The sequence below is a fragment of the Denticeps clupeoides genome, chromosome 15 (genome assembly GCF_900700375.1).
Source record: "Denticeps clupeoides chromosome 15, fDenClu1.1, whole genome shotgun sequence".
Lineage (NCBI taxonomy): Eukaryota > Metazoa > Chordata > Actinopteri > Clupeiformes > Denticipitidae > Denticeps > Denticeps clupeoides.
In genome coordinates this window covers 3,745,569-3,755,736 of record NC_041721.1, presented here as the reverse complement: position 1 = coordinate 3,755,736, position 10,168 = coordinate 3,745,569, and the positions used below count along the sequence as shown (strand labels likewise).

The 10,168-nt window shown below is 50.0% G+C and overlaps 2 protein-coding genes across 3 annotated transcripts; one reads left to right on the top strand and one right to left on the bottom strand.

Annotated features, from left to right (window-relative positions):
• The first annotated feature begins 874 nt into the window (after nucleotides 1-874).
• LOC114764998 (host cell factor 2-like) lies at nucleotides 875-5,106 on the top strand. The gene is made up of 13 exons (XM_028955016.1): nucleotides 875-1,109; nucleotides 1,467-1,615; nucleotides 1,705-1,865; nucleotides 1,947-2,152; nucleotides 2,227-2,311; nucleotides 2,397-2,503; nucleotides 2,788-2,997; nucleotides 3,087-3,281; nucleotides 3,403-3,471; nucleotides 3,565-3,599; nucleotides 3,685-3,837; nucleotides 4,029-4,214; nucleotides 4,294-5,106. The coding sequence occupies exons 1-13, from the start codon at nucleotides 950-952 to the stop codon at nucleotides 4,591-4,593; spliced, it is 2,016 nt and encodes a 671-aa protein (XP_028810849.1). The 5' UTR covers nucleotides 875-949; the 3' UTR covers nucleotides 4,594-5,106.
• Nucleotides 5,107-5,598: 492 nt separating this feature from the next.
• LOC114764960 (nuclear transcription factor Y subunit beta-like) lies at nucleotides 5,599-8,747 on the bottom strand. 2 transcript variants are annotated; one of them, XM_028954965.1, is made up of 7 exons: nucleotides 8,627-8,747; nucleotides 7,469-7,565; nucleotides 6,886-7,019; nucleotides 6,490-6,687; nucleotides 6,327-6,405; nucleotides 6,165-6,244; nucleotides 5,599-6,030 (listed from the first exon to the last, which is right to left on the bottom strand). In XM_028954965.1, exons 2-7 carry the CDS (start codon nucleotides 7,563-7,565, stop codon nucleotides 5,998-6,000), a joined length of 621 nt encoding a protein of 206 aa, XP_028810798.1. In that variant the 5' UTR covers nucleotides 8,627-8,747; the 3' UTR covers nucleotides 5,599-5,997. The 2 variants fall into 2 exon arrangements, with proteins under 2 accessions (XP_028810798.1, XP_028810799.1); XM_028954966.1 differs by lacking the exon at nucleotides 8,627-8,747 and adding an exon at nucleotides 8,248-8,558.
• Nucleotides 8,748-10,168: the final 1,421 nt, after the last annotated feature.

Sequence of the window (10,168 nt, the reverse complement as noted above, 5' to 3'; positions counted from 1 at the left end):
TGGTGCTGCTCATGCAAAAAAAAAAAATAAATAAATAAATACATTTAAGTTCTAGACCAGGTCTGGGGCAGTGGTGGCCTAGCGGTTAAGGAAGCGGCCCCGTAATCAGAAGGTTGCCGGGTCGAATCCCGATCCGCCAAGGTGCCACTGAGCAATGTATTTTAAGTTTTTAGTGTGTTTCAGTCACGTTCTCGTGGCGCAGCGCCACGTCCTGCAAGATCACGTCATATTATTATGTCCTGGCAATATGAAGCGCTGATCACACAACTACACATCCCTGCTCTCCATTGGCGCCTGCAAGAAAGTTTCCCATTGGAGCTTGTTTGCAACCGTGTGTGTGTGTGTGTGTGTGTGTGTGTGTGTGTGTGTGTGTGCAATGTTTGGGAAATTTTAAGATTTTATTGCATCCCACTGTACATATTAAAAGTTAGTTATGCAAAATCATACCACATCGGGACGTTACCTTGGCAGCTCAGGATTCAAACCTGCAACCTTCAGATTCCTTCCTTGCCTGCTAGGCCTCCACATGCACACAGTGCATCTTATGCAGATTTGAAGCTAAAGCACAACTGGGGAAGAGCATGGCCGGTGCAGTCCACGCGGGTTCTAGACCAGCTGAATTCGTACGACGAGCGCCCTCTACTGGTAACTTTTAACTTTTTTTTTTGTATGTGCGTTTTAGTTTTGTATGTATTTTATCATTAAACACACCTTTTTTTAGTGGAGGGTCATGTGTGGGGTCTGTCACGGCCCCTTGAGACATGCTGTAAGTGATTTGGGGCTATATAAGAAATATAATTTCTCGCGAGATTTGGCCGAATTAGGCGTCCCTGGCCCAGCAGGCGGCGCTGGCGCGCACACGCCTCGTCCGCCGCCGCCGCAGTCGCAGAAGAAGCCGCCGGAGCGTCCGCGGCATCGCAACAAGCTGCGGCCCGCCCTGCGGAGCGCCATGGCCGCCCCGAGGCCGCTGTGGAAGCGGGTCCAGTCCCCCAGCGGGCCCGTTCCGCGGGCGAGACACGGCCACCGCGCCGCGGCCATCCGGGAGCTGATCGTGGTGTTCGGCGGGGGGAACGAGGGCATCGCCGAGGAGCTGCACGTTTACAACACCGGTGCGGCCGCTTCATTCATTATTCATCGCCTGTAATTATTGTGATTATGTTCGCCATTACACGGTACCTGTGATATTCCTATAAATATTCACCAGTGGTTAACCACCAGTTAAGACACTTAACCCTGAGTGTCCCCAGGGGGACTGTCCCTGTCACTGCTGATCGTAAATTTACATTTACAGCATTTGCCAGACGCCCTTATCCAGAGCGACTTACAATCAGTAGTTACAGGGACCGTCCCCCCCTGGAGACACTCAGGGTTAAGTGTCTTGCTCAGGGACACAATGGTAGTAAGTGGGGTGAACCTGGGTCTTCTGGAAAGTTGTCTGGTTTGAAAATCATGAAATCCCCCCCCAGTGACCAGGCAGTGGTTCCTCCCAGCGGTCCGAGGAGACATCCCCCCCGGCTGCGCCGCCCACGGCTTCGCGTGCGAAGGGACCCGAATCCTGGTGTTCGGGGGAATGGTGGAGTTTGGTAAATACAGCAGTTGCCTGTATGAGCTGCAGGTGAGGGCCAGCCGAACGCTGGCGGGGACCCCCCGATCCCCCACGTCCGACCTGGCGCGTGCTGACCGCGGACGTTTCCGACGTTGCAGGCCAGCCGGTGGCTGTGGAAGAAGCTGAAGCCGAGGCCGCCGAAGAACGCCGACCCCCCCTGCCCGCGCATCGGGCACAGCTTCACCCTCTGTGGGAACAAATGCTACCTGTTCGGCGGTCTGGCCAATGACAGCGAGGACCCCAATGGCAACGTGCCCAGGTGAGCGTAGGCCTTAAACTGTTCCTTGTCGCCTGAACAAAAGTGCATCGTAAACACAGGTCGTAACTCCGCCCCCCGCAGGTACTTGTCGGATTTCTACGAGTTGGAGCTGCAGGTCGTGTCGGGGGTGAAGGGTTGGACTCTTCCGGACACCAGAGGACGAGGCCCCTCGGCCCGCGAGTCACACACGTCGGTGGTGTACACCAAGGCGGGCCACACCCACAAGCTCTACATCTTCGGGGGGATGTGTGGCCACCGACTGGACGACCTGTGGCAGCTGGACATCGGTGACTATTGTCGTTCCTTATCCGGATACGTTGCCAGTGCTGCTGAGGACTGATGCTCATCCGCTGCTTTACAGACACGATGACCTGGTCGACGCCCGAAACCAGAGGCCTGCGCCCCCTGGCCCGGAGCCTCCACACGGCCAACCTGATTGGAAACAGGTGAATTCCCCACCGTCCCGCTCTGAGACCGGCGCGCCGCGGTGAGAAGTGTCCGATCTCAGGCTGGACTGTTCGTTCCTCTCAGGATGTTCGTGTTTGGCGGCTGGGTCCCAGTCGCGGACGCCGAGGACGAACCCGACGCTCTGGGGGCCGAGTGGATTTGTACCAACTCTCTTTATGCTCTCAGTTTAGGTCGGTATGAAATATTAGAGCCTAATAAATAAAAGTAGTTTAAAACGTACAGTTTAAAATGACAATGTATTTTTGTTATGAGTTTTGGGGCGGTGGTGGCCTAGCGTTTAAGGAACCGTCCCCACACACTGCTCCCCGGGCGCCTGTCATGGCCGCCCACTGCTCACTCAGGGTGATGGGTTAAATGCAGAGGACAAATTTCACTGTGTGCACCGTGTGCTGTGCTGCTGTGTATCACAAGTGACAATCACTTCACTTTCTTCTTCTTCTTCCTTGTTCTACAGACAGCCTGACGTGGGAATGTTTAGGCCCGGAGCCGGGCGCCCTGGTCAGCTCGGGGGCCAAGGAGTACCAGGACAGCGGGCCCCGGGCCCGGGCCGGTCACTGTGCCGCCACCATCGGCTCACGCCTCTACATCTGGAGCGGCCGCGATGGCTTCCGCAAGAGCTGGAACTACCAGGTGTGCTGCAAAGACCTGTGGTACCTGGAGACAGGTGTGTTGGCGTTGGCGCGAGTCCGGAAACGAACGAACGGACGAATGAATGAATTTGTCGCCTGAAACCGAATCGGCTGCTTTGTTTAGAGAAGCCCGTCGCGTCCGCACCCGTGTTCCTGGTCAAGTCCACCATCAGCATGCTGCACGTGGCCTGGCGCCCCATACCGGCGTCCGAATTCTACCTGCTCCAGTTGCAACCGGTCGCGTCCTCAGCCCCGCCCACCGGTGCCTCTGATTCGCCGGCAGACTCCATACCGCCCACTCTGGATGACAGTCCACAAGGTAGACGCCTTAACCTCGCGTGGGTCCAGGAGCTGTTGTTGGTATTAAAGTGGGCTTTCCACATTTTCCCAGCGTTCCCGATGTACCCTAAACCTGTCTGTCTTTAAACTGTGTCTTGCAGCTTTGGGGAACCAGAACGGACCGAGTTTGGATGCTACCCTGACCCTAGTATCCACGGAGATACAGACTGGTATCGCCCTGTCTCATTGTTTTAGCTTAATCTGGAATGAGCGCCGTTATTAAATGTCCGCAAGATTATTTCTTTCCGATTTATTTCCCGTAGGCTCCGATGTTAACACCACTGGCCCCTTGACTCAGGTAAACGACCTTTCCTTGACCTCTTGGCCAAGATACCTTTGTCATTGCAAATGGTCACAGACGTTGTTTTTGTTCTTGTCTGCAGGCTGCTGGTGGGGTCGGAGGTCAGGGCGAGGCCTCGTGGTCGGACGTGGGCGTTTTCAAAACGCTGTACTCCGAAGTCACAGAGTACTACCTGCCCCCTGAGAACGGGGTCCTGACCCCGCCCCCTCCCAGCAGACCGCCCAGCACCAGAGAGGTCAGTATACAGAACCCCTCCGTGACCCCAACCGGCCCTAAACCACACCCTGCTCACAAACAGTAAAACATCAGTATTGTAAAGTCATAATGGTTTAAAAAAAGGGTTTAAGATCATATTTAAGATCTTTCTTATTAAAAATTACGTATATACGGGTTATATATAGGTTATGTTCTTGTCTTTGTTCGTAGTTGAAGCTGCCCTGGCCCTACCGGCTTGAGGGCCGAGAGAAACGAACTCTGGAGCCGGGCGTCACCTACCGCTTCCGGGTGGCTGGGATCAACAGCTGTGGGCAGGGAGACTTCAGCCCCGCGACCGAGTTTAAGACCTGCCAGCCGGGCTTCCCTGGAGCGCCGACCGCCGTCAAAATCGCCAAGGTACGGCGCCACCTGCCGACTTTATCCAGTCGGGTGGTCCTCGATGTGGATTCATGTGCACCGTGCTCTCTCCCGTCAGGCCTCTGACAACATCCACATCACCTGGGAGTCACCGACCCCTCCGTCCGGAAAGATTCTGGAATATTCCATGTACTTGGCTGTGCGGAAAAGTCGCGGCTCTAGCGCCGATCGGCCAGGACAGATGGCTTTCATTCGGATCTACCGTGGCACAAAGACGTCCTGCACCGTGACCCCTGCCCACCTGAGCAACGCCCACATCGACTGCTCCGCCCGGCCTGCCATTGTATTCCGTATCGCCGCCAAGAATGAGCAGGGCTATGGTCCAGCCACCCAGATCCGCTGGCTGCAAGGTGTGTGATGCTGTCACCCAACACAGAGAGTTACCATGGTAACGGAACAGTGAAGTGGGCGGGGCTTGGGTGGTTTCGCGTTTTTCTTCCATTCCTTCCGCTGACTCAACTGTGTCCCTAGATGCCACTAAACTGAAGACGTCCTCGTCCGGTCCGACTGACATGTAACGTGACCGCAGACTGAACTTGGTCCTTTCAAAGAAACTCGTTCAGTTCCTCACTGATCCACTTCACTACTGGGATCAGAGTTTCTTACAGAAATGTCTCTGTTTTTAAGAGATGATTTTTTTTTTTTATACGTTCATGTTTTAAACCAACCAGCAGTGCCTCGCTCTTCAGGAGCCAATCAGGAACTGAGGCATGATTTTACTTTTTTTTTTAAAGTCATATTTTAAAGAAGAGTGCCCCGAAGATTGTAGAAGGTGCATTGATTTTTTATTTTTATACTTGTATTTCTGTTCCATCGTTGCATTGAACATGTTGTAATATCCACACCATTTTAATAAAAGTCATTACCTTTTAAGAAATACTGCAAGTCACTGGATTTCTTGCTGACCTGACTGCCAAAAATTGTTGGTTTTCCAAAATGACTAGTAATCCTTAAATCCAGAGTTTAAAGAGCGTTTGCATTTCTTGTGCATGGGATCGGAGCCACAACACTTCCGGGTTGTGTTTGTGTGAGACGGGGGGCTTTTTCAGGTACCACGTTAGCAGGCTGATGCTACTGGGTGTGTCAGCCATGGGGAAATGAACAAGGTGGAGGCTGAGCGGGACACTGAGACTGAAGAACTCCGATCTACGCCGTTATTGTGAAAGTTGTAGCACAATTCACTGATCTATTTGGTTTACGCATTCATGTAATCGTAATTTACTTGTTTTTTTGTGGAATGCATGCACTTTCATCCGCTGTAGAGCAATTATCTTGGCTTCCTTAAACCTGCAGTATTATATACTGCAATTTATTTATGTTTTCTGACATTTTGAAAGATGTAAAAAGTGAACGTGAACAAATAAAAAGTGAGCCATTTAATTCCAAGCGTCAACGCAAAATCAAAAATACATAATGTGTGTCTTCGAGATGTACAGAAATGAACAGATAAAGTATGTGCTAGTCATCTGGAACTTGATTTTAATGATTTTTAATTAAAGATTTTAAAAGGGGGGAGGGGGGCTACTTCCTCATTCTGGACTATTGTAGACAATTATAAAACTGTAGACATTGCAAATATGATCTCAAATCATGCGACCAAAAAACAAATAGTGAATTAAGAAGCAGGGCAGAGTCATTTCCTGTCTCAACAAAATGTATGTACAATTGTTTAAATCAAAGTAATCTAAAATGGTCCTTAGAGTGCAATCAGTACCAGTGGAGATGTTCAGCCTTCTGATCAGAATGTATGACGAACGTTGTGTCACGAGAACTGAACCTGCTGAACGCCCTGAATCTGCAGAGAGAAGAAAGTTCCTGTCGGTTAAACCCCTCAATTAAATGCTCATTTTTAAATTCCATTTACTGAACAACTGTGTGTTTATGCAATCGCATACACACCCGTGTGACTGTTTAAGTGAGTAAAATTACCTGCGGGTAGGAAGTGGTGTAGACCATGACGTTCTGCTGTTGCCCGTCTGTGGTGATGAGTCCAGCTGGCAGCTGATTGGCTGAAATCCGAACAGGAAATTAAGCGCTTTGGAGTCTTTAATCACAAACAAAGGTTATGCTATGAAATCAGACGTCACTCACCAAAGCTGTCATCTGTAAGCTCCTCCCCCAGGCTATCGCCTACGCCCACGCCAGCTATGCCTTTCTCCCCCTTCATTGCCTAGAATCCCAAATGTGAAGATTTAAACAAACAAACAAAAAAAATAAAAATCGATGGTGACATCACTTCCTTTTGCTTGCCTACCTCTCTAAACTTCTGCAGGTAGAGCTTTAACGGCTCCATGTACATGTCAAAGCCCAGTGTGGACATGGCAAAGAGGATGTCCTCGCCGTTGATGGTCTTGCGTTTCTCCTGGTGACAGCGCTCGCTGGCCTCGGACGTGATGAAGCTGATGAACTCGCTCACACACTCCTGCACACACTCCTTGGCGTCTTTTGCAATCTGTGGATGTGTAAGTAGAACACATTGAAATATTCATCCCGATGTGAACATGAAGCCTCCATGTTTTGAGGTGAGCAGTTCCAAGCAGTGTATTTGTATATTTAAGTAATTGTTGTATTGCCATACAAGTAAAGAAAGCCATATTTGAGTCTCCGAAATACTAGTACTGGATTGGTACTCGGTCTCACACTCACACACCTTCCCAGTCTGAGGAATGCCATTTTTCATGATGCGTGCAACGTTAGCGATGGGCAGGTAGATGTCCTGTTCCCGAAAATTCTCTCTACTGCAACCGCCGTCGTCATGGTCATTCAGGCCATCGTCGCCATCATCTTCACCAAGGCACCGTGGGAAAGGGGAAAAAGAACAACTGTGTCAATGTGTGCAGCCTGGAGCCACCCCACACGCTGCAATAAAACATGTACACGCTGCAATAAAACAAAACATGTCTGATAAATGTAAATGTAAACATTTAACAAAAAACATGTAGACAGTCAACAATGTGACAGACAGTGCTAAACAAGTCAAACAAATAATAAATGTGCAAGGTAAAATTGTGCAAATATTGCTGTGCTCCAGCAATACTTGGCTCCAGGGGGACTGTCCCCTGTAACTACTGATTGTAAGTCGCTCTGGATAAGGGCGTCTGATAAATGCCGTAAATGTAAATGCAAATGCAATAAATCACTATGCATTATGCAACGTTCTTTTTAAAAATATATTTGAAGGCTCAAGGCTTCTTGCTGAGTGCTGTGCATGTTCCGGACTGCTGGAACCTCACCGTCCTGAGCCTGCAGAACGTAGCCCCCGCTCATGTACTCTCCGGCGATGACACCCCCCAGCTGAGAGGCGTCGGTGGTGGAATTCTCTCCCTCCATCTGAAACACAGGAGTGCTGTTAACGCCCTACAAGCAGCGCCCCGATTGGTCAGTGTCGCTACAGTGCTGAATTGTCACCGCACCCTGATTGGTAGGGGTGGTAGTACCTAGTGGGTAACACACTCGCCTATGAACCAGGAGACCCAGGTTCAAATCCCACTTATTACCATTGTGTCCCTGAGCAAGACACTTAACCCTAAGTTGCTCCGGGGGGGAGACTGTCCCTGTAACTACTGATTGTAAGTTGCTCTGGATAAGGGCGTCTGGTAAATGTTGTAAATGTGGTCAATTTCACTACAGCGCTATATTGTCACCGCACCCCGATTGGTCCGTGTCCTACAGCGCTGAATGGTCGTCGCGCCCCGATTGGTCAGTGTCCTACAGCGCTGAATAGTCACCGCGCCCCGATTGGTCAGTGTCCTACAGCGCTGAATAGTCACCGCGCCCCGATTGGTCAGTGTCCTACAGCGCTGAATAGTCACCGCGCCCCGATTGGTCAGTGTCCTGCAGCGCTGAGCTCTTCTGATGTTACGACTGGTCAGTTAACGCCATGGCGCTGAGCCTTTGCTGTGTTCTAATTGGTCGAGGTCTCTTGTACACATCTTGCCAATTTCAACAGAGTATATTAGATAAATAGATGTGCATCGACCGGTTGGAACGAGATGAGCTAAATAATAAGTACCACAAAGACGGGGGTCCGAGGTCTGATCCCCGGACACTGCGGCCCGCCTGACGAACCGCACACGTTTTATTCTCCGCCAGAACCGCGTTCACAAGCGCCGGAGGGAAACGAAAGGAAACGCGAACACCGCCCGCCGCCGCTTTCTGTTATTTTCGGCGTCCCGTCCGAAATGACGGGCGCCGAGCCGCTCGCGTCCCACGCCGCTTGTTCGCCGCTCGGCTCACAAAAGAACCGGCGCGGCGCGTTAAAATCCGCGCACCGCGGCTTCTCTCCCACTCCCGCCGACAACCAGTCGTTCCCATTCGACCCAAGGATAAACCGGTTAGCCATCATTGGCCGGAGCCCGACACAGACACACAATGAAGCGCTGGTTGGTTACCTGCTCAGAATAGCCGTGTGGTTGGACAGAAAATGGCTGCAAAAGAACCAGTCCCAGCGCGGAGCTCTGCCGCCGCACGCCTCGCCTTCCGCCCGCCAGGGGGCGGTGTTGCGCAGACGCCTGCGGTTCAACATCTGGACACTAGGGGGCCTGTGCGGGCAAATGTGTAAACTTATCATTAATTGTGGATAAAAGTATATGTCTTTCCTCAGGACCAAACAAATAAAAAAATGTAACCGTTTAGTACGCGACGTCACAGATCCTCTTAAAAAATATACAGTGTATATTCAATTTCTCACTTTATTGGGACGAGAAAGCGGCTGCTCTACTTTGTTCGGTGTCTTTCCACTAGAAAAATCTGTAAGAAGATAGTGAAGCCGAACTTTCACACTCATTACTTTTGTGGTCTGGGTCTGTAGAAGCGAGCCAGACGCGCAGCTCCGTCACTGTTGAACCCGTAGCACGGAGATGTACCGGCTGCGGCCAGCAGGTGGTGCTGACGCGCCTTCCCCCCGTAACCCCGCTCGCTTCGACCACTCTCCTTTCGTTCGAGAATCTGCAGGCCGACTGCGACTCAGAGCCACTCATGCATCGTGCATCTCAAATGCTGCGTTTTTTTATTTGCATCGGGCTGGGGGCTGGGCGGTGCATTGCATTATACTCTACACACACACACACACACACACACACACACAGTCTCTGTTGCACCATCTCTCTTCCTACAATACAATATGAAATAAAAACGACGTTCTGCACATGATTTGCACAGAACTCAAATCATTGTTTTTCATTATTACACAGTCATATATACTTATGAGTATATACAGTACATGCTAAACCTTAGGACACACCTTCTCATTCAATGTGTTTTCTTTATTCTCATGACCATTTACATTGGTAGATGTCATCAAAACTATGACCTATGAACAGTCACCGGACCTGAACCCAATCCAGATGGTTTGGGGTGAGCTGGACCCCAACAAGTGCTAAACTCCTCTGGGAACTCCTTCAAGACTGTTGGAAAACCATTTCAGGTGACGACCTCTTGAAGCTCATTGAGAGAATGCCAAGTGTGTGCAAAGCAGTAATAAGAGCAAAGGGCGGCTATTTTGAAGAAACTAGAATATTAAACGTGTTTTCACTTATTTCACCTTTTTTTGTTAAGTACATAACTCCACATGTGTTCATTCATAGTTTTGATGCCTTCAGTGAGAATCTACCAACGTAAATGGTCATGAAAATAAAGAAAACACATTGAATGAGAAGGTGTGTCCAAACTTTTGGCCTGTACTGTATATGCTTCAGCTATAATCTGTATCTCAAGAAAGGATGGATGAGTAGAGTTCTGCTGATTAGCTGGAGTTGAGTGACTTCACTGCTGGACTGTTTTATTCCTTGGAATGTAACAAAAAAAAAATGTTATGTGTTCCTCCCACAGTTTATAACGTTGCTGTCAGGGGTGAAATTTGGTAACTTGAAATATCCTTAAAAACTGTGTTCAGGTGCCCATCTGTATCTGAATGACATCCCCAGAGGTCATGA

Coding starts and splice junctions, on each gene's coding strand:
- LOC114764998 (XM_028955016.1), top strand. CDS start 950: ATGGCCGCCCCGAGGCCGCTGTGGAAGCGGGTCCAGTCCCCCAGCGGG. Junction 2,312..2,396: donor GCCAACCTGATTGGAAACAG/GTGAATTCCCCA, acceptor CGTTCCTCTCAG/GATGTTCGTGTTTGGCGGCT. Junction 2,504..2,787: donor TCTTTATGCTCTCAGTTTAG/GTCGGTATGAAA, acceptor CTTGTTCTACAG/ACAGCCTGACGTGGGAATGT.
- LOC114764960 (XM_028954965.1), bottom strand. CDS start 7,565: ATGGAGGGAGAGAATTCCACCACCGACGCCTCTCAGCTGGGGGGTGTC. Junction 7,020..7,468: donor CGTTCTGCAGGCTCAGGACG/GTGAGGTTCCAG, acceptor GCCTTGGTGAAG/ATGATGGCGACGATGGCCTG. Junction 6,688..6,885: donor GCATTCCTCAGACTGGGAAG/GTGTGTGAGTGT, acceptor ACACATCCACAG/ATTGCAAAAGACGCCAAGGA.